We start from the raw sequence: 26,589 nt of genomic DNA, 5'->3' as shown, positions 1-26,589 counted from the left end.
GTGCGTGTCAGATGGGAGACTAGACTATGTTCTTTTCGGCTCCAGTTCTGGGCCTCTCAGTGCCTTCTTTTTACGAAGCTGATCGAGATTCTAGTATTGTGTTTTTAAAAAACTAGGTTCTAGAGTTTTCAGATGCCTCTTTTGTAACACGACCCATGTGAAGGTAATCCACCCATTTTACCAAGGGGTGGTATGTATGTCCCCCTCCAACGTGGGCAAATAAATAGGACCTCAAGAAATCCACATGGGCAGTCACTTTTCAAAAAACTGGGGAAGCCGGGGCGTCAGTTTCTCCCATAACTGCTACAGTGACAGCAAAGTACCTGTGATAAGCCTTCAATGAAGACTGAAAGAGCTCTAAACTTCTTCCTGAAAGAGAGGAACCAGGTATGTGAGCCTAACAATGGCAGTACTTGGCAAAAAAAAAAAAAAAAAAAGGCAAAAGAAAAACTCTTGGTCTCAAGTCAGAGTTCAAGCCTTCTGCCAGAGAAGACAGTTTCGGATGGAAGGATTTCAAAACCAGCCAAGGATGGCGTAACAAACACTTCAGCTTTTAAAATGTGCAAACCATTGGTGGGGCTGTATCTGTGGAGAACAGGGAGTTCTCCCAGAACCCACCCAGAGCTACTAAAAACAATTATTGGCCAAATGGCTATCATCTAGAATATGATGAGGCTGGTATCTTCTGGGGGAAAAATGCCCAACTGCTTTGATGTTTCCAAACTAGAAACATAAGGCCCTGGATTGCAAACAATTAATGACCTTGTGCTCACTTCTCTCTCCCTCTTTCATGGTGGTAGTGTAGCCCTGTCTTTTATAAAGCCAGACATGTTCTATAGGGATACAAATGCCAGTGCCCTAAAAAACAAAATTAAAAAATCTGCTTTTACTGCAGCAATTAAATGTAAAGTGCCGGGTGACTACAGCACTTTCCACAACTGGGATTTACAGTTCTACATTCTAGAAGTCAGGTAGGACCTCATAGAGAAAGGCCTTGACTTTAGTGTGGATCACAGACCACAGTACCATCTGAGGTACCACACTCTGTAGGAATGAGCTCCTAAAGACATCGAAGGCTACTCTCCCCAGCATCACCCCTGTCCTTCACCTTGCCGACCTAAGCTGAATTTGCTGTTTCAAAGCCACATACATGAGGCTGAGTGAGAGCCCTCCCTGACTCCCACAGCCCTGAGTGCTGACCCTAATCTAAATGTGGCATTGAGTTGGAAGAGTTGGGCATTATTCAGTGTTGCCAGTTACATCACTTATAGTAAACAGTCATGGCAACAATCAAGCTTAAAACAGTCCATGCGTGTTGAGAAGAATGTGTTTAGGATTTTAAGGGTTTTCCGTCAGCAAAGAAGTGAAACAGATTGTTCAAGTGGCCTAGCAAGTGGATCTTGTTGGCTTTGTGGAAGAAATTGAAGAACTTCTTGAGAACCACAGAGAAACACGAATAAAAAGGATGAGGAACTGGGGGCGCCTGGGTGGCACAGCGGTTAAGCGTCTGCCTTCGGCTCAGGGCGTGATCCCAGCGTTCTGGGATCGAGCCCCACATCAGGCTCCTCCTCTATGAGCCTGCTTCTTCCTCTCCCACTCCCCCTGCTTGTGTTCCCTCTCTCGCTGGCTGTCTCTATCTCTGTCAAATAAATAAATAAAATCTTAAAAAAAAAAAAAAAAGGATGAGGAACTGATAAAATCATCCCAGAAGACAAAGATATGAGAAACAGGAAGGGAAGACCAGATCACATCCTCATAAATATGTTAAAATTTCTGCAAAAATGCTGAAATACCTGATTTAATTCCTTTTTTTTTGTTTGTTTTTTTAAAGTAGGCTCCACACCCAGCATGGAGCTGGGGCTTGAACTCACAACCCTGAGATCAAGACCTGAGCTGAAATAAAGAGTTGGATGCTTAACCGACTGAGCCACCCAGGCACCCCTGAGTGACTTAATTTCTGAATAAAATCTCTCTGTGGAGAGAAACCAGAAAATTAAATGTAGTTAACACTGTATTCTTAGAACTCAGCAGTTCTGCATGTAAGTATGCACCCAACAAAACTGCGAGCCTAGGTCCGCTTAAAGACTTGTATAACACTGTATGTACATAGTAACATTCTCTATAACAGCTAGCAATGGAAAACGACTCAAACGGCCATCAACAGTAGAATAAATTGTGGTACGTCCATCAAACGGAATAACGTAAAACGATGAAAATAATGAGCTACCATTTCATGCAACAAGATAGATGACTCACGGTCCTAATGCTGAGAAAAATAAGTCAGTCACAAAAGAATATACGCTCTATGGTATTCTATGAGATTGAACAGGCAAAGCTAATCTTTACTGACAGAGGTCAAATAGGAGTTCCCTTTAAGGATGTAGTGTCAGGGAAAGGGCAAGGAGGAGCCTCTGGGATGCTAAAAACATTCTGAATCTTTTTGGTGAGATCACACAGCGTGTGTAAAAATTCATTGAACAGTTTAAGATGAATTTACTTTATAGTGGCTACATCTCAAATAAAAAGTAATAAGATAAAACTACTGTAGCATTATGTAACAGTTGAGCAAGTATCAACAAACGTTTGAGCAGCTCAAGATTCAGTGGTAACAATTGGTGAATACCACGTTTTAAACCACCAAGAGGCTGGGCAGGTGCACTTCTCAACCTTGAACTAGAGTTGGCCGTGGCTGAGGCTTGCTGTTTGTCCCCTAAGCCTGCATCCACTCGGTTACCATACAGCTCCTGCACTAAAATTCATCATAGGGCACTATCCACAGTCATGCTGTCATTTTTTTGTCACACTGGCAAGAATATCCAGGTTGGGTGGATGACAGGTTTTAAGGTTCACATTTTTCTTTTTGGTGTGTTTTCTTCTTTGTCTTCAATTAAAATTATGAAATTTTATTCACATGTTGTATGATACTGCCGCATATTATAATTGACACAAAAAATTAACATATGCTGTGTCTAATAGATAGGGTCAGTAAGGGATTTTCAAGGGTAATTTTGACTACGAGACATAGTTGTCACCTTCTCTCTCCCAAATCTCTATCCTCCCAAAATGCAATGCTTGTCACGTAACGTCTGAAATACAGAAACTGACAATTCAGCCCCTTCAGCCTAGACTCTCAACCCACACGTGCTCTCCCACCAAAGTTGCCAATAACCAAAAAAATCTCATTAAGTAGTCAAACTTGAATTTTCTGCTCACTGTGTCCTCCTTAACCCTCTTCTCTCTCTACACACTCTCTCTGGGGCCCCTCTCTGAGTCTCATAGTTCAGCTTCTGACTAAAGAGTGTCACACCTCCCAAATTTATATCTCCAGCCCAGGCCTCTTACTACCCCTCCAGAGCTGCAATTTTCATGTGTGTTCTGGATGGTTCCATCTGGTTGTTGCTCAGGCACCTCAAAAACATGTCCTAAAGTGAACTCATCATCCCTCCCCCGATCCCCTGCCCTGTTCCAATGGCTTGTCTTTCTGTCATCTCCATCGTCATTACCACCTTCCAACAATCTTCCAGGCTAACCCTCCTTTTCTCTTGCCTCAGCAACTAATCAGCCACCGTATCTTGCAGTTTCTCAAGTGTTTCTTGAATTCTTTTCTTCTTTCTACTGCCTTATTTGAGGCTCTTGACACTTGTCACCTGGGCTGCTGTAACCAGTCTCTTTACTTCTAGTCTTATTTCCCTTGAAACCTCCTTTATGTTGCTGTGCCAGGATGGTTTTTCGTTGTTTGTTTGTTTGTTTGTTTGTTTGTTTTTAAGTAATCTCTGCACCCAACATGGAGCTCGAACTCATGACCCCCAGATTGAGTGTTGCATGCTCTACCGACTGAGCCAGCCAGGTACCCCAGTGTGGTTTTCTTTTCCTTCCTTCCTTGCTTCCTTCCTTGCTTCTTTCCTTTCTTTTTTTTTTTTTTTTATAATGGTGACTTTTAAAAAATTTTGTTGTTTATTTGTCAGAGAGAGAGAGCGCACCAGCGGGGGGAGTGGCAGGCAGAGGGAGAAGCAGGATTCCCGCTGAGCAAGAAACCTGACATGGGACTCGATTCCGGGACCCTGGGATCATGACCTGAGCTGAAGGCAGATGCTTACTCAGCTGAGCCACCCAGGTGTCCCCCCAGTGTGGTTTTGAAAAATGAGTATCTAACCATGTTTCCTTCGTATATGTCTTCCCATTACTGGCCTGTCTGCAGGAAAACATTTGCATTCCTTGACTTGGCCGACAAGGCCACTGTCATCTGGCACTGATTTCTCCAGGCTTGCCTCTCATGCTTCCTTTCTAGCTGCAGGAACCCTGAAGTCTTCAAACTTTCCCAAACCCATCTCCTGCTTCTGGCGTTTTTCATGCTGACCCCTCCATCTGGAATGTCTTCTTCATGTAGCACCCTAACCCAACCCCCATCCTGCAGAACTACCTCGAAGGCCAATTCCTAGTCATTCCTTAAGATTTAGCCCAGTGTTACCTCCCCCAGGACACCTGCCTAGCTGCTTGATCCCTGGTTAGGAGTCCCATCCTTTTGGCTCCCATAAGACTTTCTTTATCTCTCCATAATTTCATCTACTACCTGTAAACTGTTTTATAAATGTCCTCCTAACCTCCTTGGGGATTCACTGTTGTATCTTTGGTGGTTAGAACAAATGATTAAATTTGAACCCAAAACTGCTTTGAGTTCACATGTATATAACCTCACTGAACCCTCACCATAGCCTGTGCAGTAGATAACAACAGTATCTCCATTTTACAGAGGAAGAAACAGGCATTGGGGAAGTTAAGTAATTTGCTCGAGGTCGCATGCATGCTGGCCTTCAGGTATTCACACCCAGTTAGCCTGGCTCCATATTTGGCATCCTTCGTCACTATATTACATTGCCTTTCTATAGAGTGGACATTTAGTAAATGTTAACAATAATAGTTATGCTTAGTGATTGTATATTAGGTACCAGACTCTGCACTAAGTGCTTTACCTAGATTATTTCAACTCCACAACAATCCTATGAGGTAAGTACTATCATCATTCCCATTTACATAAGAGAAAACGGGTTTCGGGCGCCTAGATTGCTCAGTGGGTTGAGTGTCTGACTCTTGCTTTTGGTTCAGGTCATCATCTCAGAGTCCTAGAATGGAGCCCCCAGTGCAGGTGTGTGCGTGCGCTCAGCAGGGAGTCCACTTGAGATTCTCTCCCTCACCCTAAATAAATAACTCTTAAAAAAGAGAGAGGAAACAGGTTTAGAGAAGTTTGGCGAACCCACCCCCAAGGTCATAGAGCTAATTAGTGACATAGCTTCACTCACAACCAAAGTCTTAACCTCTGAATGCCACCATATGAGACCAACAGCTCAGGAATGGACTGACATCCAAGATGAAGACTAGAATAGCATGGAGCCTTAGGACACCTATCTCCGAAAACAGAGTCAGAACCTGAGGCATAGAACAGACCCACTCACAAGTGGGGCAGAAAGAGACCAGTCCAGAAACAGCGACCCAGAATCAGAGGGACATAGAAATAGATTTCAGCACAGCGAAAGCCCCTCCTTGACCCCATGCCCTTCTACTCTAGGAGCTCAGGAGTTGGTTGCCCAAGCAGCTCAAAGGTCTTGACGATGGAGAAACCACTTCCTGGGATCCCAAAGCGGTGACACTATCAAAGAGTTCATTCTGAGCCTCGGCAGCCTGGTGCAGGTTCCGTGGCCGCCAAGAAGGGTTAACCAGCCGGCAGGGCTTCCACGCGGGGGTGGGACCTCGGGGTGGAGACCACAGGTTAACCGTCCGGAAATGGGCTCTAGGAGGGCGGGTCCTCGGGGCGGGGCGTGCCTCCAAGGCAGAGATCCGACGGGGATGTTAACCGCCCGCGAGGAGCCCCCGTGGGGGCGTGGCCACGGCGAGGGGCGCGACCTAGGGCGGCGACGAGAGGGTTAACCGCCCCGGCGGGCCCCCTGGGGGCGGGGACTGGGGGCGGGGCGAGGCCGGGGGAGGTGCTGGAGGCGGAAGCTGCCGGCAGTCTGCGCCCAGCGCGGCTCTGCTACCTACCGCTGAGTTCCTCCTGAGGGCCGGTGACCTCCGGGCCTGGGAAGCCAAGCGAGGTTCGGGGGCGGTGACGGGGCGCGGGTTGGGGAAAGGGGCCGGCCATGGAGAGGTCCAAAGGGGGCGAACTCGCGAGAGTCTCGGGAGACCAGGACAGATGGGCGAGGGCAAGGTGATGGGCCTAAGAGCTTTGGGGGAGCCAAGAGGGAGGGGAGGGGAGTGGTGGGCAAACATGCGTGAAAGGATGGGGCGCCTGGTTGAGGAGCCCCCGCCAGGATCCCGCACTTGAAACCCTCTTTTCTCCCAACTTCTCTCTAGGTCAGTCCTGAGCGGGAGATCAACTTTCAGAAGAGAGCCGCCCCAGCAAGACTCGGGGATTCCTTCAGCTCCTCACCTCCATGGGCCAGACGGCCCTGGCAGGGGGCAGCAGCAGCACCCCCACCCCACAGACCTTGTACCCTGACCTCTCTTGTCCCGAGGGCTTGGAGGAGCTGCTGTCCGCTCCCCGTCCTGATCTGGGAGCCCAACAGCGCCACGGCTGGAACCCCAAGGACTGCTCAGAGAACATCGAGGTCAAGGAAGGGGGGTTATGCTTTGAACGGCGGCCCGTGGCCCAGAGCACTGATGGGGCCCGGGGTAAGAAGGGCTACTCGAGGGGCCTGCACGCCTGGGAGATCAGCTGGCCCCGGGAACAGAGGGGTACCCACGCCGTGGTGGGCGTGGCCACGGCCCTCGCCCCGCTGCAGGCTGACCACTATGCGGCGCTGCTGGGCAGCAACAGCGAGTCTTGGGGCTGGGACATTGGGCGGGGGAAGTTGTACCATCAGAGCAAGGGGCCCGGGGCCCCCCAGTACCCAGCCAGACCTCACGGTGAGCAGCTGGAGGTGCCGGAGAGGCTGCTGGTGGTTCTGGACATGGAGGAGGGAACTCTGGGCTACGCAATTGGGGGAACCTACCTGGGGCCAGCCTTCCGCGGACTGAAGGGCAGGACCCTGTATCCGGCAGTAAGCGCTGTCTGGGGCCAGTGCCAGGTCCGCATCAGCTACCTGGGCGGAAGGAGAGGTGAGCCCTGGGGCAGGTGTGGGGAGAGTGTTCTGTTACTGGTGGCTGTGGAACCTCGCTCGACACCTTATAAGAGCAGAGGGACTGGGGCTTCATCTGACCTGCCTCCTGCTTCTGTTCTGTGCGGGGAAAGGCTAAAGGGCTTCACAGCTTTTACTTTATCTTCCCAGCAGCAGTAGAGATGAAAGTGAGGCTCCGGAAAGCCACTTGCTACTTAGTGGTGAGCCCTCAGAACAGAGGGAGGCACTCCAGGGATTAGGGCTTTACAGCAGATATCAGCTCCCGGAGGAAGAGGTGCATAGGGTTAAATGAGTACTGGGCTTGGTGTAGGAAGAGGACGGGCTGTGCCAAGCACCCAGGGTGTGGACCAGATCCCGTGGGCTCTGACCTGTCTGTACTACTTCCTTCCTTGGACCCTAGTAAGGGGCCTTTGAGGCCCTGGGCACCTGGAGCGAGAGCAGGGAAGGAGGCAGGGCCTTTGGGTGGGGCCTCCTCTAGAAAGGTTGGGGCTAGGGCTCGGGGCTGATGGAACTTCGCTGCACTCTGCAGTTGTAGTCTTCAGCGGAGGGATGGGTACTTCTCCTCCCCTCCCCCGTGATGAGCTATTCTAGAGTGGAGGAGGGCCATCCTTCCTTTCACCTCATCAGCCCCAGCTCCAAGGCCCAATGGAATCAAAGCCTGGACTAGCTCCACCTCGGTCCAGGCTTCCTTGGCCTGTTGCTTAGGGGGCAGGCCTTAGCTAGCGCTTCACCCCCAGGGGACCGGGGATGTGTGAAATCTGTGATGCCTCCCACCCCAAGAGCAGGTGCAGAACTCGGGATGCTTTAGATCTGCCTCTCAACCAAGACCAGAGCAGGAAAGCGGAAGGGAACTTGGGCAGGACCGTATAGTTTGTGGAGGTCTGGCTAGTGCTGCGCCCCTAACCTTCCCCTCCTTCTCTCTCCCAGCGGAGCCACACTCCCTTCTGCACCTGAGCCGCCTGCGTGTGCGCCACGCCCTGGGGGATACCCGGCTTGGCCAGGTATCTGCTCTCCCCTTGCCCCCTGCCATGAAGCGCTACCTGCTCTACCAGTGACTCCTGTGACACCACAGATCGTGCGCCTGGGGCCTCAGGGCCGCCCCTCCCCCGGGAGGTGGGGAGGAGGCACTGCGGGCCTAGACCAGCTGCTTAAAGCCAGTGAGGCTGGGGGGAGGTGAGGCTGGGCCCCTACCCCAACCCAAGCTCTGGGGATCCAACAGCCCCAGAGCTGCTCAGAGGGGTGGATGGGAGGGAGCTATTATTCGAGGCTATGGCAGCCTGGTACGCAAGACGTTTTTTCAAGTAAAAACAGGAAGAGATGTACTATTGTAGAAACCTGTTTGTGGTACTTTTCTGTATAAGTGTCTTGGGCTGCCACAAAAATGAAAGAGAGAGGATATGGGCAAGCAGTGAAGAAGGACACACCACAAGGCTCAGTGCCAGGTGTTTATTTCCCCCCACACGTGGGACTGCTCACATACACAACACACACAGGCGTTGGCACCATGGGAGAGAGCAGCACCTCTGGCCTCTGACGGGAGGACAGGGCTTTCTCTCAGCCCCTGGCCTCAGGGAGTGAGATGGGAGAGGAGGGTGGCTTCCCTCTCCTGCCCTCAGTGGGGACTGAGGGGGCCCACGAGCAAATTCCACCCCTTCCGCCTCTCAGCCAAGGAGAAGCCACCTTGGTGACATGTTTCTTTCCAACCATTTCGGTTACGTGGAGAAGGGATTGGCGTGGTCCCAGCCATTAAACGGTAAGGAAGAGGTATAGTCTGGCCATGAAGGGGGCAGGTGACACCATCAGAAGCATGTGCAGGGTGGGGGCTGGGGGGAGGAGCACAGTTACGGAGCTTCTGAGCTACCTAGTCCCTGGCTTAGCAGGAAGAACAGGGGAGATGGGCCGGCTTATTGTTTGGCATTGATGATATCCACGAACTCAGGCTTGAGGGAAGCCCCGCCCACGAGGAAGCCATCCACATCAGGCTGGCTTGCCAGCTCCTTGCAGGTTGCTCCAGTCACAGAACCTGGCAAGGGCAAAGAGAGAGGGAGTGGTCAGGGATGGGACAGGAGGGCCGAGTCCACCCACATCTCAGGCAGGAGCCAAACCCACTTACCTCCATAAATGATACGGGTGCTCTGAGCCACCGCGTCAGAGACGTTGGACTTAAGCCATCCCCGGAGCTTTTCGTGTACTTCCTGGGCCTAGAACAAGAAGCCAGATGAAGTAAGCCTTTTCCTGTCTTTCACTCAAAGGCTAAAAGACCCTGGGCCCCAGTGAAGAGAGGCAGTGTGGTTTTGGGGGGAAGAACCCTGAGATCTGAGTCAGAACACCACAGCTTCAGTCCCACCCAGACCCTGAAATGGATGTCCTTGGATAAGTCAGTCTCCTTCTCTGGGCTTGGGGGCTCCTGTCTTTATTATTATTATTTTCATTTCATTTTTTATTTTAAAGTAACCTCTACACCCAACATAGGGCTCAAACTCCCAACCCCAAGATCAAAAGTCTCATGCTTTACCTACTGAGCCAGGCAGGCGCCCTGGGGGCTCCTGTCTTTAAAATGAGGGGTTGGCTCAGATGATCTCTGTTGCAGTCCAGACCTACCCAGGCAGGTAGGGGAGGGGCAGAGCTCCTGGGCTCGGTTACCTGTTGGGGTGTCGCAGTCTTGCCAGTCCCAATGGCCCATACAGGCTCATAGGCCAGAACAACCTTGCTCCAGTCCTTCACGTTATCTGTGGGACAGAGATCACAGATGGGAAGGGTGAACAGGAAGGAGCTAGCCAGCCCGTTGCCCAGGGAATGAAGCACAATGGTGGCCTAATGCCCCCTGGTGGCTGTTGGAGGAACTCCAAGTGGCACCTACACCATCGGGGCAGGAATAGAAGTGATACGGAGGATGCAAGGGTCCTCCCCCTCCCCCTTCCTTTCCTGTATCAGCATGGGATGGGGATCGAGTCAGGCTGCAGGGCATCCGACCCTACCCTCTGTGCCTCCGTAGCCCTGGTCAGGCTCAAAGGTCCCGTTTTTCAGAGTTACCTGCGATGACCTTGGTTTGCTCGAAAACAACCTTCTCAGTGATGCCAGCTTCCCTCTCATCTAGCTTCTCTCCAATGCAGGCGATTACTCCAAGTCCCTCTGCCAGGGCATGGGCCACCTTCTGTCCAATCAGCTGTTGAGTAACAGATTTAGTGAGACACCCCTCTTGGAATAAGGCATCTCTTACCTCCTCTCCGGGTTACTAACCTCATCTGACTCCCCAAAGACATGCCTTCTTTCCGAGTGCCCCAGGACTACCCACGTGGCTCCACAGTCTTTGATCATGCCAGGGCTAAAGGAAGAGAAAAAGCCATGCTTCGGCACAGAGCCCACCCTGTGGCTTTCCCCTCAATGAGGGAAGCGAGGGCAGGGTCCCCACATGCCCCTCTCCTGCCGCACCTCACCTGATCTCCCCAGTAAAGGCCCCGTTCGTCACTTTGTAGCAGTTCTGCGCAGCCACAGCAATCTTGGCATCTAGCTTCTGCCGGGCGAAGTCGATGTAGGCGGTGGGGGGTGCACAAACCACTTCTGGAGAGGAGAGAGGATGGCACAAGGGAATGAGGCACAAGGAAGCCATTCTCCAGACTCCATCCAGTGTTCTGGAGTCCCCTCGCCTTCACCTGATTTCTCAGTTCTGCCTTCCACCCCTTTTCATTCCAGCAAGATCATCTCTGTCCACTTCCCAGCCCAGGCTGGGCCTGTACCCAACTCCTTGAGTCTTCCAGGTGTCCCTGGGAGGCCATGGCCCTCGCCTTGCCCTCTGCTCTTTAACAGCTGTGGTTCTGATTTCCCCAGGCTATTCTGGTCCTGGGCACCTCCTAGACTCAGCATTCTCTTGGAGCCAACCACGCCTCCCTTCTAAAATAGCCCATCCCTACCACCCCCAGGCGAGGATTTTTAGCAAAAGCAGAAAAAGGCCAACTCCTGGGGTTTGCATTTCCGTCTTAGGGGAATAAACCAGGGCCTCTTTTGATCGGGCCAGTGTTTCTGTGATTGAGGTGAGTGGGAGGGTAAGGGCCGAGGACAGCACTCTTTTCCCGTGGGTGGTAGGGAGCTTAGCTGAGGCCTTGAGCTTTCCCGTTTGCAGCCTGCAGAAGGTTGTAGGACCGCTCCTCGTTCCCCAAGAGCGCATCTTGTTTGGCACCTGCTCAGCCCCTTCGTGGGAAGGCAGGCGCCATCCGGGCCGGCGAGAGTGAAGGATAGAGCGGGGAGCTCAGGAGGCCACCGCCGCCCGGCTGGGGGACTCGGCCCGCCCAGCGAGGCGCGGGGAGGAGTCGCGGGCTACGTGCGGCGGCGCACGGAGCAGACGGCCGAAGGGGCAGGTAGCTGGATCCCCTCACGCACGCCCAGCCCCCACAATCCGCGGCTGTCGCCAGCCTCCCGGGATCGTCCGCAGGCGCTCCGCTCCTAACCCCGGCTCCTGTCGGATGCGCCCCAAGTCTTCCCGGGCTGTGACCCAAATCTTCTCCCGCCCCACGGTCGGAGGGCACCATAACATGTGGCCCCGCCTTTCCCCCCTCGACACACCCCTGGTATTGCGGCTTTGGGGCCACGGCGCTGCGGGGTCAAAGTCCCGACCCCCAACAGCCCTCGTGCCCAGCCCGGCATCCAGGTCCACGCGGACACCCGGCTAGGAGGGCTCGGGAGAGGGCACTGCCACGCCCGACCTTCCCCCACCCCGGCGCCCGCCGCGGCCCCGGCCCGGCGAGGGCTTACCGGTGTCGGCCGGCACCTTGGCCGCGTTCAGAGTGGTGATGAGCTCCCCCAGGTTCTTCTTCCGCCCGTTCATCTTCCAGTTGCCCCCGACGAAGAACTTCCTGGAGGGCGCCATGGCGCTAGCAGTAACACACTGAAGGTCAGGAGCACCGCGCAGCCGCTGCCACTGCCCGCTTATGTAGAGCGCCGTGAGGCAGAACTCCGCCTCCTCCCCGCCCCCCGCCATGGTCAGCCCGCCCCCGCCGGGAAGCCCCGCCCGCCCGCCGCCGTTGCAATGCTCTGACGTGACCACCCCCTTATTGTAGCAACGTTCCAGGGCGTCCGGGCGCCCAGGCGCTTCAGCCCCATTGCCTGGCTTTTGGGAGGAGGCGAGAACCCGTACTCAGGGGAGCCCCACTGCACGACTGCCCCCCCAGAGGGCCAGACGTGCTTCCAAGGGGAGCTTGGACTCCGACTGCTGGGCCTGAGATCGCGCTGCTGCCCGGGAAGGAGGGAACTCTGTGGGGCATCGCTCCAACTCTGAGAAAAGGACCTCCCTTCCCCCGTCGGAGTGGCTGCATCCCTGATTGCTGAGCAGGCACCTTTGACCTGCCCAGGGGGAGGGTAGACCCGTAGTTACTGGGCCAGGAGCAGGGTGCAGAGGGGGAGGGACGGCCCGCACTGGCTCGAAACTGTGCAGCTAAGAGACAAGCAGTTCGGATCCCACCACGCCCACCCCCTACTCCAGGCGTCCCACTCTCTGCTCCAGCTGGTCCACCCGACAGGAGACTGCAGGGCCTAGGGGACCAGAGACATTTGGAAAATACCCACTTGGGACCCCTCGGGTGTGACTGCTGGAGGGAAGGCAGCGCTCTTCACCCCCTTCTTTGCTCTGTGCCACCCCACTCCACTGCCCCTGGTCTGACAGCCCCCCACCCCTCAGCTTTCTTGTACTGCCCTGGCGCTCACCCCACCCCATCTCACAGCCCATTTCCCAAGAGCTCTAGAACTAGTGAAAGTCGACAACTGCCCAGGGAGGGGGGGTAAGGGGCAGAAGCAGCTCTCCTGCTAGCCCCAGGCAAGATCAGTCTCCCTGAAGGTACCAAACAGGACACGACTTAGCCATTGTACTTTTATTCACATCGTGTATTTTGGCATTTTCCAGAGAAGGGCAGGGAAGAGACAGGGTAGGGGAAAGACAGGCTGGAGGGCGAGGGGGATCCCCATTTCCCTCACAGCCCTCCTCGCCTGACCACACAGGGAGCAAACACAAAGAGGGAGGGGAGGCACAGACGCCCCCTCCTGTGGAAGAGGCTGCACAAAGCTACACCCACGCGCACACACAAACAAGCCCCCCTCCACACCAGGGGCCGCCAGGATTACACAGAGAAGCAGAGCACTGTGGGTTCACGGGGCGGGGAAAGCGACGAAGTCTCCTCACAGACAGGTGGCCGGCCCCTCCCATCCCCTTCCTGCTCTATCCCCAAAGTCTCTCGAGTGTCCCCCGCTTTGCTTGGCCATTCTCCTATGGCCTCTAGCTTCTTCCCTGCTGCTGAGGACAAAAAGAAAAAGGGTACAGAGCAGGGGGGGTGGTGGCTGAAGTCCATCCCTCAGCCCCATCCCTCATGCCAGATGGTCTGTTCCCTGTCCTCAGTGGTAAGGGGTCAGGGCAGGCTCTTAGCTGGCCACTCTCTGGTAGAAGTAGATGTAGCCCAGGTCCTTAGGTGGCTTCTCAGAGGCACACACTCTCTGGTCATTGTAGATCACCCATCTGGGGAAGCGGGTGGGGGAGGGGGAGAAGGAGAAACAGACTGGGCATCCACTTTGCATCAACTGAGTCTCTGATGCAGCCCCTGGAGTTGATCCTGGTGATTCTGGGGCAAAGGTTCCCAACATTCGCAGCCTGAGCCCCCACACCTACAGGCTAGCTGCTACCTGCCTGAAGGGAACATCTTCAAATCCTCCAGTGCCTCTGCGGCCACCCCCACCCATTCCTGTCAGGTACAGGTCCGCAACCTTTTCTGGAAAGGGCCAGACGGTAAGTAGTTCAGTTTTGCAAGCCATCCAGTCTCTGACACAATTACTCAACCTTCCTGTTGCGGCGTGAAAACAGCCACGGACGATACATACGTGAGTAAGTGTGGTTATGCTCATTAGAACTTTATTTAGAAAAGCAGGTGGCCTTGGGCTGTCTGTCGTCTGCCGACCCCTGCTGTCAGGCGTTCTATCAATTTCTGGCATCTCTGTGCCCCCCCATCCAGCAGGCCTTTACTTTCTCCCGCAAATATTCTAAGGACTTCCAGGATGCCCCCACTCATCCCCACCAGCACTCTCCAGTTCAGAATGTACCCTGCCAGCCCCTCACCTGCCTTCCTTCTTGATGTGGCAGACATAGTGACCACACATGGTAGAGGTGCCCATGTGACTGATGAAGGCAAAGAGCTGATACTCTAGAGGAGACAAGAGAGGGGCCTGAGCACCAGTCCAGAGCTGCATCTAACAGCCCAAACTCAGGACGCCAATCCCAGGGACTGGGGGGCAGTGACTGGGTCACACGCCTGTCTCGGCCTCCTAGAATCCCACCTTCAGAAGCCGCATCAGCGGAAAGAAGCTTCTGACCCCTGTGCCCGAGGGAAGCAGAGCTGCCTTGGAATGAGCCGCTGGCAGCAGACTGGCTAGATTCCACTGGCCCATCATGCTCCCCGGGGACACTCACTTCCAGGGCCATCCCGGACTTTCGGTCCTACTGGCACAGACTCGGAGATGGAGTCGGCAGCCGAGCGGCCCTCCGAGATGTCCATGGCGGCCTCTGCATCCAGGTCATCGATGTGACTGAAGATCCAGTCCACGGCCCTTTCTAAACTATTGTTCTAGGAGAGGAAGGAAGCGTTACTCTTTCTAACAAGCTCAGGGCAAGAAAACCATGAGTGAAGGCCTCAGCTCCTTCAGCACAAAAGGGTGGAGCCTCAGCCTCGGCCGTCCCACACCAGTGGTCCTCAGTCTGACTCACAGAGGACGGAACCTCACTCACCCCCACCCCGTTCTCCCCCACCGGCCCCCGGTCCTCAGCCAGGGGCAGCTCATACCGTGGCCCGCAGGGCTTTCAGGGCCTGGTCCCGGGAGAAGCCCATGGAAACGATGGTGCTCACGCAGTCCTCCGGTGGGGGGTCAGCCGCTGCACTCGTGGAGCCGGGCCCGCTGGAGCCAGGCAGGATGAGGGGGTTTGCAAAATCTGCAGAGGCGAAGGGGTTAAAGTGTGTGTGGGAGGACGACGGCCCTGCTGCACCCTGCCGCCCACCCCGGCCTACCTGGATCGTCCATGTGTGACATGACCCAGTTCATGGCGGCCTCGGCCCCACTGTTGCCTGTGTAGTAGACAGCTTTGCGGCAGGCATCCATAGGGAAGCCCATCTCCACCAGCTGGATGATGACTGATTCATCCAGCATGGGTGCTGTGGGGCGAGAAGGGAGGGCACAGTGACCCGACTCCTTGGGCCACTATCTGCTCCTCCTGCCTCCCACGGTCCAGCGCCCCCGCCCTCTCCCAATGCCCCGTTCCATGCAGTGTCCTTCCATGGCCTGGCACCTTCCTCCAGGACTAAAATGGCAGCGTGCCATAACGTGGGTCCCGCAGGACTAAAGACACAGAACTGAGGCTAAAGGTCTCCCGTGGATCCCCTCCTCGCCCACTCTCACAGAATGGGCCCCGTTTCTAGAGTATGCTGTCTCTCCCCACCCCCAAGCGATGAGGTGACAAGGGCAGGGAGGCAACCGGCCAGCGCTACTGCCAGCCACACACAGAATGTGGCTGGGAGTGCTCTACCCGGGCCTCATGTCCATCAAAAGAGGGCAGGGTAAATTTGAAAGGGAGGACAGGAGAAACACAAAGGACAGGGTCAAGGGGAGGCAGGCAGAAAAGACCCCCATCAGCAAAGGAGAGAGACAGGCAGGAAGAAGAGTCACTAACATGTCGGAGAGGAGAAGTGAGGGGAGCAGAAGGAGTCTTCGTCTTCGTTGCCATAGAAACCAAGGCTACCTTTGGGCTCATCCGGAGTGACCAGGGGTGGGGCAATGTCAGGCAGCTCCTCCTCTCCCGGCTGCAGCCCTGTACCCCTCAGCTGGGAGATGTCTAGCTCTTCCGGCATCTCAATGGACACATCTGTAATTGGAATGGCGGGGAAAGGGTCACCTCAGCAGCTCCCTGGGGCCCTCCCTGAGAAAGCACTGGGGGATCCTCAAAGCCCTGCCCCCACATCTTGGCACTGCTCTGGAGTAAGGAGCTGCTCAGAGCGGTACCGACTGCAGGGGTCCCAGTGTAATGTAATGGTCGGTCTGGGAATCAGGAGGCCTGGATTCTAGTCCTAGATCTACCTCAGATGCGCTAAGGACAAGGACAGGGGCCTCCAACTTGTACAAAAGAATGATCTCATACCTCTGTGGGTCTCGACTTATCTAGGACACAAAGTGAAATCTGGAGTTCTCAAAGTTGTCAGCGGCTCTAAGACTCACGAGAACCGTTTCAAGATGATCTAAACGAGAACCTCTCACCAAGTATAAAAGTGAAACTATGAAAACCGCTTTTTTTTGTAAATTATCACTGTAAAGTCAAGTGTTTTAATATTTTTAGTCCGTGCTTTTCAAACTCGGCTCATTTTCAAACATTCAGGGTGATATTTTCCTCCTTCAGAGGAAAGCCAAAGAAACGCTAGTTTACACATGGTAAGGCCCCTTCTTCTTCTAGCATTTTCTGCTTAACCTCCCTCACTCGTCCCAGCCACCATACCCAGTTTCTTGGGCACCCAGTCTAAGCCGAAGGTGAACTTCTTGATCTGGATGACCAGGTAGTCAGGGAAAGAGGCAAATCGTGTGGTCCTAGGGAAGAGAGAATGTCCTGGTACCCAGAGAATTCCAAAGTTCTCCTCTCCTGAAACCCCCACCCTGGGGTTCAGCCTCTCGCGGGTAGAAGACCTGATAGCCCAGAAGATACTCCATATTCTTATCTTGCCCTGGGAAGGCATCAGAGCATCTGCAGACAAGGAGCGGCAGAAGCCAGGGGCCTGTCAAAGGGGGGGTGGGGGGGAAGGGCTGAAATCCCTTGAGACCAAAGCACTCTTTCAGATCTCAAGCTTATGCCAACGACAGAATGAGGCCCAAACTCAGGCCATTAGCTAGAAATCCAAATTCTGTCCAAAACGGATACTATGTGCCTTTGTTCTGCCAAGACTGAGGGCACAAGTGGACAGACGCTGCACTAAAACAGGACCCTGTCCCACAGGAGAAGATGGGGTAACAGGGGCAGGACAAGGGAATGTGGCAATCATCCACGTCGACTCCTGCTGGGGCCTCTCGCTTCCCTCAGGGCCAGATGACCAGCCCCAACTGACACAGCCCTGAGAATCCAACCGCGAAGGGACGGAAGACTGAGAACGAGGCAGAGAGTATCTTTGGGGTCACCCTGATAGTGGCCCGAAAGCTTCAGCGCAGACCAACAGGACTTACTTGACAGCTACTGATTTGGCCTGCAGGGCCGTGCTCCAGAAGTCGTCCACCTGCTCCGGGGCCCCGTAGGCCTCCAGGCAGGAGCTGAAGGGCACCTGGGCCCGAACCAGTTCTGGCAGCGGCAGCTTCTCCTCCTCGGCTTGCCGCTTCTTCTCCTCATACTCCAGAAGCTCCTCTGGGGACAGAATCGGTGGGTGAGTCCTTCAGAGGCTACTGCCTCTTGCCCTCCTTAGCCGTGCCAGACTGCTGCTCCCCCCTCTCCAAACCCGCGTGACACACATCCACATATGGCCTCGCCTCTCGTCCTCAGCACAGCGCTGACAAGCAAAGGTGAGCCTACCTCCCCAAGCCAGCCCCACTCCAGACCTCTGGCTGGGGGAGCAGGGCGTGCCGTGGGCTCTTCTCCCACAAGGTGGCCAAGTGCTTCTCCCGGGCCTCACAGTCCCACTGCACCCAGGCCCCGCAGAGAGCAACCTGCCTTTGTTAAGGGCCGCGTCCATGGGCACAGGCAGCTGCATGATGTAGTCCACTCGCTGGGTGTACTTCACCTTCTCCGTGGCCAGGCACTTGATCTTTTCCTCCACCAAGAAGCGAAACACCTCGTTAGGGTTTTCAGAGCTCCGACAATTCCTCTGTGGGAAAGAGGCGGGGTGGGGAGGTCCGCGCAGCCAGGGAAGGGGATGGGTGCCTGAAAGGGTCACTAGGGTATGGGGAAGAGAGAGGAAAGGAAGGGTGTCTACCCCTAGGAGGCTCAGCAATGCAAGAATAACTCCTTCCCTACTCAACTTCCCCTCCCCAGCCCCGGCGCCATCGCGGCACTGGGAGACCGTGGTGGAATGTGTGTGTATTTTTCTCTACAGGCAATAAGCATCTTCATCTCATTTTCTCTGGCTGTATCCTTCATTCGGCTGCAAGCCCATCAAGTGTAAGGATCACTGCTTAGCGTTACCATTCTCCTCAGGGGCACCCACCACTCACAGGGAAGGCCCAGTGCACACAGACCCCCGGGTCCCAGGGGCGGGCTGGCTGGGGTTGACCGGAAAGAATGGGCAGGAGGGAGAAGGGAGAGAACTGCAGGCAGGTGGAGGCGGTGTGGACTGCCCTCCTTGCTGTCTTCCCAACCCTTACCTCCACCATGTTGATGAGGTGAAGAAAGAACTCTTGGGCGTCCTGCTGTCGGTTGGTGGAGAACTCAGGGTGACCCTTGCCAATGAGGGCCTTGAACATCCGAGGGGCAATGCCATCTTGAACTTCCTAGGCAGAGCCAGGGCAGCGATTCAGCTGGGGCTCAAGAGGCCACCAAGGGGCTTTGTTTAGACATCTCCCAGACCTCAGTCTCCCCTTAATTCCAGAGCCTGAAAGGGATAGAGTCCCAGCCTCACCTTTTGTTCTGGCACCTGCTCCCCATCGCCTGATTCCGGTGCTGGCTTGGAATATTCTCCCGAGAGCAGGCCATGGCCCAGTTTGGCCCTGTGTTCACATCCAAGAGAACCATTTAGCTTCAGTCCACTAATGATCGTCCGACCTCTCTCTGTGCCTTTCCTCCCCAACTCAACCCTTGCTTACAGCCCGTAGGCAACCCTCTGCAAGGGGAAAAACCGCGGAGTCCCAGGAGCCCCACTCAAGGCAGACAGCACGGCCAGAGGCAAAGAGCCTGCGCTGCTACCCACTCCAGATGCTCACGGAGGAGAAAGCAGGCACACTGGCTGCGAGGCTCTCAAGAGCCTTTGTACACGGGACCTGGCTACATACACCTGGGTGCTGAAGTCCTGGGTAGGGTCCGTCGGAGCATTCTGGAAGATCTTCTCCAGCTTATCCACATACCTAAGAGCCAAGGGAAGCATAATCGGAGGTGCTCTGGCAGGGGCTCCAAAGGAAAGGGGAGGCAGTATTATCCACTTGCTTGGGGCACAGGCTCCCTCCAGAGTGAGGAGTTAGGTGGTTGAACCATGGAGTCCCATTTCTCTCCGGCAACCTGCCCTTCCTCCCCTTCTCAACTATGCCAGCATGCAGTGTATTCTGCTGTCTTCTTTCCCGGCCTCCTCCCCAGGAGTGAGCCGGGAGAAGGGAGAAGGCAGCCTGGGAGAAGGGCAAGGACAGTTCCCATTCTTCAGGATGGAACGGGTCAACACATTGTTCAAGTTTCCACATACGCTTCAGGTCCTTCTCAGAAGGCAGATGCTCTTCTGCTCAGAACGTGCCTTTTCTCTCTCCCAGTGTCCCAGGCACTCCCCTCTCCCCAAGGGCTACATGGCCACGGTAGGTCCTCATCTGCTGTCACTGGCCTCAAGTAAAGAGCACCTCCCCCCGCCCGAGTCAGTCAGGAGGCCAGGGAGCGCCCTGGGATTTGGTGTTCTGTCCTCAGGGGGCCCGTGGGGCTGGGGAACAGTGCTGCTCTAACTGATGGGAGCGTGCCAGCCACAGCATCACAGGAATGAAGACTAAGCCGGAACACAGAGGTCCTGACAGCTGCGGGGTCAGGGGTCCAGGGCCCAGTCACGGGGAGGGGGCACCACTCACTTCCTCTGGAAGTCAGGGATGCTGAAGAGCACCTGGACCACCGAGTTGAGGTAGCAGCTGTTACCCAGGTTCCGGATGCCCGTGTAGCCAGGCCCAAACAGGGGCTTCAGTGGCACACTCGACTCCTGGATCAGCTCCCACTCGCCAATCCGCTGGTTCATATCGATCTCCAGCTCCGTCATCGTCTTGTCCGTCTGCAAGGGAAGGGGCACTTCAGACAGGGTGAGAGACTCAGTCCTGGACTTTTCACACCGATCCCTCACAGGGTCCCGGACGATCCCCGGCTGGAGCTCTGAATATGTTCGATTACGGACTCTGCGAACGGGAGACACACTGCCTATTCCCAGTCCCAGTCCCAGTTCCAGAAGGCTATGAGCGATTGCCCCTGAGGCCTGTTAGTCATCAGGCCTCCGCTCTGGTGACAGGAAAAAATGAATGTAATTCCCTCCATTTGAAGTGCTTTTTCCATTCCGAAGTTACCCCTTCTCACCTCTCAGCTCTCCACTCAAGCATCACTTCCTCGATCCCCTCGACCGGCCAGATCCTCCTGCTATTACACCACTCCTGCACCACCTCTCTGTCTCGCTCTCTTTTTTTGTTTTTTTTTTATTGAGTAGACTTCACACTGGGCATGGAGCCCGACACAGGGCTTGAACTCATGACCCTGAGATCAAGACCCGAGTTGAGATTAAGAGTTGGATGCTTGGGGCGCCTGGGTGGCTCAGTCATTAAGCGTCTGCCTTCGGCTCAGGCCGTGATCCCAGAGTTCTGGGATCGAGCCCCGCATCAGGCTCTTCCGCTGGAAGCCTGCTTCTTCCTCTCCCACTCCCCCTGCTCGTGTTCCCTCTCTCGCTGGCTGTCTCTCTCTGTCAAATAAATAAAATCTTAAAAAAAAAAAAAAAAGAAAAGAGTTGGATGCTTAACGGACTGAGCCACCCAGGCGCCCCCTACATCTCTCACAGCACCCGTCGGTTTGTGGTTATTCACTCATTTGCCTGCGCAGATGATGAATGTCTGCCTTTCCATCTAGAATGTTAAAGCTCTGTCTTAGTCACACAGGGACAAGCACATAGTGGGTACTCAGTAGTATTCAATGAATGAATAAATGATTCTAGAAAGTTTTTCAAAGGAAGCACAAATGTCTTGGGGCCTGGGATAACTGTGGCAGCTGTCGTCGACGTGCTGCTTCAGCCTCAGCCAGGAAGGGCCTGGCGGGCAGGGATGGAGAATCCGAAGCCGAAGGGGATCTCACCTTCTGCATCTTTAGCATGTCGATGCCAAAGTGGGACAGGTGCTCAGCCAGGTTGGGGTCCAGGACCATGTCATCCTCATCATAGGAGTACACGTCTAGGGCAGGAGGCAGGAGCAGTGTCAGAAGGGGTGGCTCCGGACTGGCCTGGCCAATCCCACTCCCTGCCCCAAGGGGAGGAGCTGGTGGGACAGAGGATGAGCCCATAAAGGTAACCCTCTTGGCTGCCCTGAGTAGCAGTGAGGTCACGGACCCTTCGGAGACTGGGTGGCAGGGAAGACGGGGTGAAAGAGGGCAAGGGCTGGAGTTACTTGCGACTCTACTGCGCAGGGTAAGGTGCTAGGGTCAGATGGGTTTGGAAGGATACTCGCTAAACAGATAATGCTGGTAACCTCTAAGAAAGGGACTGGGATTTGGGGGGTTAACTGAAGATTTACTCTCATCTGCGATATTTTCATTGTTTATCAAGAGAATGTATTGACGTGTTATCCGCGTCCTATACAACGAGTAACAGTTAAGACACACTTCAGCATGGAGGGAGCGAGGAGGGGAGGGAGTACCAGCTCCATCAGGTGTGATGGTGCCCAGCTTGACAGCTAACGGGTAGCCCATCTCCCTGTAGTGCTCCACGGCGTGGTTGTTGCCCCCACTGCCGTCGAAGTAGCGTCGGCCACAGAGAATGGAGCCATCTGTCAGGTTGAGCCACAGGTTCTCTCTCATGTCACACTTGGAACATTTCCAGCCACTAACCCAGGGAGAAGAAAGTCAGCTGAAATCAGGGTTAGGGGTATATGGGATTGGCCCCTGCCAGTCCAAGAGCTCTCTCTTTTCCTCTCCTCCGGTCGTCCCTTGCTGAATTCATTTCCCCCAGCCCCCTCCTTCGCCTACTCCCGACCCTCTCTCCCACCAGATTCCCCAGGAGGGTGGCCTCTCTGCCCCTGCTCTGGGGGTTGTGCCCCAAGGTGGAGGGGCCAAGCCTCACCAAGGCGGGATTCGAGCAGGGTTGTCCAGCTGCTTGAGGTTGAAGGCATGCTTAGACACCTGCCGTACTTCCCCATCCCAGGCCTGCACCTCCTGCTTGCGGGAGGCCGAGTCAGCAGACAGGAGGGCCTCCACCGCACTGGTCACCTGGGGGAAACAGAGGATCAGAGACGGTACCCAGCCCTCCCCCCTCCCCTGCCCCTCTAGCCCCTCCGTCTCGAGCTTTCTTGGGGCTTGCCCGAGACATCACTGCTTGGGGCCCGCTTGCCCTTGAGTCCCTGGTAAGGTGGGAAGGTATTCATACCCGATCTCTGACAATGTCAGGCAGTCCCCCCAACCCATCCCGGGCAATTTCCAGGTAATCCGGCAAAATAACAATCTTCACATCCTCATCATATTCAAACTTCTCCTCGCTGAGGTCAAACCCGCCTTCCATGCCTGGTGAAACAGGGAAGAGGAGGGAGGGTAGGACAACAACCACAGGTATATGTCCTTCCTCTGATACAGCATCCCACTGTGCCCCCCTCCAGAGCTCTAGGGCCATTGATCAGGCCCATTCTTTTGGGGCTTTCCTAAAAGAACTGAGAGCAGGGAAGACCAGCTCAGGCAGAACAGGACTGTAATGGTGCTCACCAATAGCCAACCGGGTGGGCTTCTTCCTGGGGGGGTCTCCGGTGCTTGTAGTGGTGTCCTCCTCCTTCTGCAATGAGGCAGGAAGGGCCAGGATCAGCAATGGGTACCAGGGAAGGGACAAATGGGGAGGACAGACAGGACAGAGTGGGTTAATCTTAGAAGGGAATGGAGCTAAAAAAACATGTGTGCTGAGTTCTAATGCTACCAACAGAAATAGGTGAGAGTGGGAAACAGAGGCCAATAGGTCAGAATGGAAGAGACAGATTCAAAATGGAGGCCCAGGGACATGTGCCTGAATGTCCCCAGGCCTTGCCCCAGCCCTGTCCCTACCGGGCGCCGGGTCCTCCGGAGGTGCAGGTAGACTCGCTGGCCCGTCTTGTTGAAATGTTTCTCCACATACTGTTTCCCAAAGCCCAGGAATGTGTTCATGCAGATGTAGAGGCCACCCTCAGACTCCTGCAGTACGAGAAAAAGGGGAGAAAACACAGGGAGGATGAAGCCTGGCCAGGTGGGGAAACCACCAAAACCTCCAAAAGAAAGGCTCTGTTCGCCAACACCATGTGGCTCTTGGCAAGTCATTTAGCCTTTTAGGACCTGGTGCATGGTGAAGATTCTCCCCATTCTCCTATGACTGATACCAACCAAGGACGCCAGGGGCTGAGCAACACCTGCCAGTCACCATTCTTCTTCCTTGTTCCTTCTTTGGGCTCTGGAGCTTTCCAATCAATTGTAGAGAACTCCCTTTACCTCTTCTTCTTCTTCTTTTTTTTTTTTTTTATTTATTTACTTGAGAGAGAGCAAGCAAGCGCAAGCACACAAGCAGGGGAAGTGGGAGAGGGAGAGGGAGAGGCAGGCTCCCCGCTAAGCAGGGAGCCCGACACAGGACTTGATCCCAGGACCCCGGGATCGTGACCTGAGCCAAAGGCAGACACCTAACCAACTAAGCCACCCCGGCGCCCCCCTTTACCTCTTTCCTTGAGGTAAACGGGAATCAAATACCATGGACTTCCAGCGCCAGTGATTATATTTAGAGGGAAAAGGGGTCCCTTCCTGGGAGAGGAAAGGCTTGAATTTCAGACATGGAACCTAAACCAGGGACACAATGACAAACACTGCCTCATCTCCAGGACTCAGGAAACTTTCCGGACTGGAGGAGCAGAGAGATTCTAGCACTTGAACAATACACCCAGCTCCTAAGCTTGCCAGCAAGCCCAGACTTTTCCTTTACCACACCCCACTAGGTCGTCAAACCTTGGTCCACACTGAGTCTTCTCCCTCCTTTCCTGCTAAAGCCTGGCTCCAGGGTAAGGATGCCTTGTCCGGGGCTCACTGCTATACCTGGGCCTACTCTGGCAGGGACACGAAGACCAGCATTCTCCAGCCACTACCCTGCTGCTTCCCTTCTGACCAATAACTACATCCCCACTGAAGTCCATCAACTGCCAACCTCAAAGCCATTTCCTCTATAGAATAATCTTGCAACACCTGCTGAGACAGCTAAAACACATATAACCCAAGAAGAAAACAGGGGAAGACAAGGGTCCACCCTAAATCACAGCTAAGGAGGGAGGATGAGCTTCTCTAAAACAGAACAAGTCTGCCAGTGCCTTTGTGAATAGTGATGGATAAGGTGGAGGAGGTAATTGGAGGAAACAAGAGTCTTCCCTCAGATCCGAGCAACGACAGGCATCTTCTTCCTTGAATAAACGCCTCAGTGGCCTTGAAAAATTCTCTGCTGTGATATGAAAAATAGGGCACGGTCTAAGGCAGTTCTTGGTCCCACAGATTGCTCTGTACCACTCCCTAGAACAGTGTGGATTGCAATGTTGATGAGCAAATGGAACATTTTTCATCAGGGAGGTCAAATAAGCTCTCTTTCTACCATGAACCCAATTTGAAGATAATCAAACATGCCGGAAGTTGGTTAGGAAAGCAATTAAGCCACACTGGAGATCTCCTGACTTGGGATGAGAGAAGGAAAGTACAACAAGCTTACAAAAACAGCATTTGGATGATTCGAAGCAGTTACTAAGGAGAGAGTGTGAAGAAGGGAGCCGCTGACTTCTACCATCTGTTGGTAATTAAGAAAAACCTTTCCCTCCTGAGAAAGCCAGTGCTTCACCAAGCCCTGCACTTGATGAACTGGGTGGCATGTGGGAGCTCCGCGGGAAATGAACTCCTCTGTTGGAAATAAAAAACGCTGGTTTCCCCAAGGCTTGGGAACCCTGGAGCTCTGCTCTGAGCCGTCCTCTTTTAGCTCTGCCAAGCCAGATTCCCAGAGAAGCAGCACATTGTCTGAGGCTCAGATCAAAGCCTAGCAAACCAAGCAACCACAAATCACAGTGATGATCCTGAACTGGGCCTTAGATCATACTGCTATACTCAGCACTGGCGATGCATTAATGAAGCCTTTCCACTCTGACTTGCAGTTTTCCCAGCCATGAGCTGGTCTGGCTGAACACCCTGGGCAGGGCCCGGCAGCCGCTGGTCGGGAGGGGTAGCGAGGGGGGCGGATCCCAACCAGGCTGCTGCCCTCTCAGTTAAGGCTCTGGCCAGGCCAAAGGCTAGTCTCCGCTTAAGGGTGACACAGGAAGGCAGAACTGCAAGAAGGGAGGTTCCGGGTGGAGCCTGCAAAACGTGAAGCATGGTGTGGGTGGAGGCTTTGTCTAACTAGTCAGGAGTGGGAGCGGGATGGGAAAGAGATTTAGTATCCTCCACGAAAGACACCATCTCTCTGGGAATACTTTTAAAAGGGTTCCCTCTGCTCTCTGTGATGGGCGGGAAAAAGAGAGGGGGCTGCGGTTACAGGTCACCTCAAAGGAGAAACGACATGAGCTTTCCTCCCTTCTTTCCTCTCCTCCCTACCACCAATGACCCACCTCCCCGCCCCCTGTCCACATTAACCATGGGTGGAGTCTCTCTAACTCGGGCCTTCTCAGAACCGGCCTTCTTCACGGTCCCTTCCAGACTACTAGGCGCCTAGGAACTGCACTCCCCACCCTCCAACCCTAACCCCGGCCCGGAACAGTGCGGGTTCGCCCCATCCCTCCCACATGGGACTACAAAACCCGGAGAGCCGTGCGCGGCTGGCAAGGCCAACTCCCAGGCTTTCGCAGGGGTCCACTTGGGGGATGTAGTCCGACAATCGGGATGCGCCTCTACCTTGGAACGGCAATGAGGGGAGAGAGCGACTACGATCCCCACAGTGCTCCACGAGACGGGGAACGGGTGAGGCGGGCGCGGTGGCTTCCGGGGGCGGTAGTCATACGACAGCTCCAGCTAATTAAATGCAACGGCAGGGAGGAGCGTGGGAGACTACAAGTCCCATGGTGCATCGCAGGGAGGCGGTAGCCCAAGCCTTGCAGGCCCCGGCAGAATGACCAGGGAGATGGAAGGAAGTCGTGCTCGCTGCGGGCGTGGGGAATGGGCTTACCGGTGTGTCGAAGGAGAAGGCGCACTCGTCTTTGTGGACCCGGTCTCCAGCCTTAGGAACCCGGATCGTCGGTAATACTGACAGCAGCGCCTCCTCACTCAGCTCCGCCATGACACCGGCAGCAGCTCCTCCACACACAGCAGCTCCCACCGTTCCCAGTCCCCCACCCCCTAGGCTTGCCGTCCAATGAGGACTACTCGTTAGGTGCATGCGCTAAAGGGAGGACGCGCGAGAATGGCAGTTGGACACAGCTTGCCTACTAGTGCTCCGCCCTCTGCCCTACTCTTGACTAACGCCAATGAAAAGCGCTTCTAATGCAACCGATGGTCGAAAGAACCAATCCCACGCTCCCAAGGGCAGAGCGCATGTAGAGCAGTGAGGTGGGTCCCGGAGTTTTGGATGCTCGGACTCTGGGACCCCTACAGTCCCTTTGCGTG

The 26,589-nt window shown here is 54.6% G+C and overlaps 3 protein-coding genes and 1 long non-coding RNA gene across 6 annotated transcripts; 2 read left to right on the top strand and 2 right to left on the bottom strand.

Moving 5' to 3' along the window:
* The first annotated feature begins 5,925 nt into the window (after positions 1-5,925).
* Positions 5,926-8,443, top strand: SPSB2 (splA/ryanodine receptor domain and SOCS box containing 2). Of its 2 annotated transcripts, none has more exons than XM_040642113.1 (3): positions 5,926-6,086; positions 6,346-7,089; positions 8,037-8,443. In XM_040642113.1, exons 2-3 carry the CDS (start codon positions 6,426-6,428, stop codon positions 8,162-8,164), a joined length of 792 nt encoding a protein of 263 aa, XP_040498047.1. In that variant the 5' UTR covers positions 5,926-6,086; positions 6,346-6,425; the 3' UTR covers positions 8,165-8,443. The 2 variants fall into 2 exon arrangements, with proteins under 2 accessions (XP_040498047.1, XP_008681753.1); XM_008683531.2 differs by having other exon boundaries at positions 6,065-6,199.
* A 98-nt stretch (positions 8,444-8,541) lies between these two features.
* On the bottom strand, positions 8,542-12,087 carry TPI1 (triosephosphate isomerase 1). The gene is made up of 7 exons (XM_040642114.1): positions 11,859-12,087; positions 10,547-10,670; positions 10,350-10,434; positions 10,143-10,275; positions 9,753-9,838; positions 9,223-9,310; positions 8,542-9,132 (listed from the first exon to the last, which is right to left on the bottom strand). The coding sequence occupies exons 1-7, from the start codon at positions 12,082-12,084 to the stop codon at positions 9,014-9,016; spliced, it is 861 nt and encodes a 286-aa protein (XP_040498048.1). The 5' UTR covers positions 12,085-12,087; the 3' UTR covers positions 8,542-9,013.
* Positions 12,088-12,955: 868 nt separating this feature from the next.
* On the bottom strand, positions 12,956-26,465 carry USP5 (ubiquitin specific peptidase 5). 2 transcript variants are annotated; one of them, XM_040642110.1, is made up of 20 exons: positions 26,153-26,465; positions 23,050-23,175; positions 22,720-22,786; positions 22,391-22,524; positions 22,088-22,233; positions 21,666-21,850; positions 21,109-21,203; positions 19,857-20,050; positions 19,089-19,160; positions 18,719-18,806; positions 18,465-18,590; positions 17,815-17,968; positions 17,337-17,511; positions 16,621-16,709; positions 15,805-15,996; positions 15,146-15,289; positions 14,924-15,069; positions 14,554-14,707; positions 14,203-14,287; positions 12,956-13,608 (listed from the first exon to the last, which is right to left on the bottom strand). In XM_040642110.1, the coding sequence occupies exons 1-20, from the start codon at positions 26,360-26,362 to the stop codon at positions 13,515-13,517; spliced, it is 2,676 nt and encodes an 891-aa protein (XP_040498044.1). In that variant the 5' UTR covers positions 26,363-26,465; the 3' UTR covers positions 12,956-13,514. The 2 variants fall into 2 exon arrangements, with proteins under 2 accessions (XP_040498044.1, XP_040498045.1); XM_040642111.1 differs by having other exon boundaries at positions 15,874-15,996; positions 26,153-26,360.
* Positions 17,520-19,082, top strand: LOC121105389. Its single transcript, XR_005837827.1, has 3 exons — positions 17,520-17,666; positions 18,197-18,261; positions 18,905-19,082. It is a non-coding gene; the product is annotated as an uncharacterized LOC121105389 (long non-coding RNA).
* Positions 26,466-26,589: the final 124 nt, after the last annotated feature.

Source organism: Ursus maritimus, unplaced genomic scaffold (genome assembly GCF_017311325.1).
Source record: "Ursus maritimus isolate PB19 unplaced genomic scaffold, ASM1731132v1 scaffold_26, whole genome shotgun sequence".
In the NCBI taxonomy this organism is placed as follows: domain Eukaryota; kingdom Metazoa; phylum Chordata; class Mammalia; order Carnivora; family Ursidae; genus Ursus; species Ursus maritimus.
Note: the sequence above shows the minus strand (reverse complement) of the source record. Positions and strands in the feature narration are given on the sequence as shown.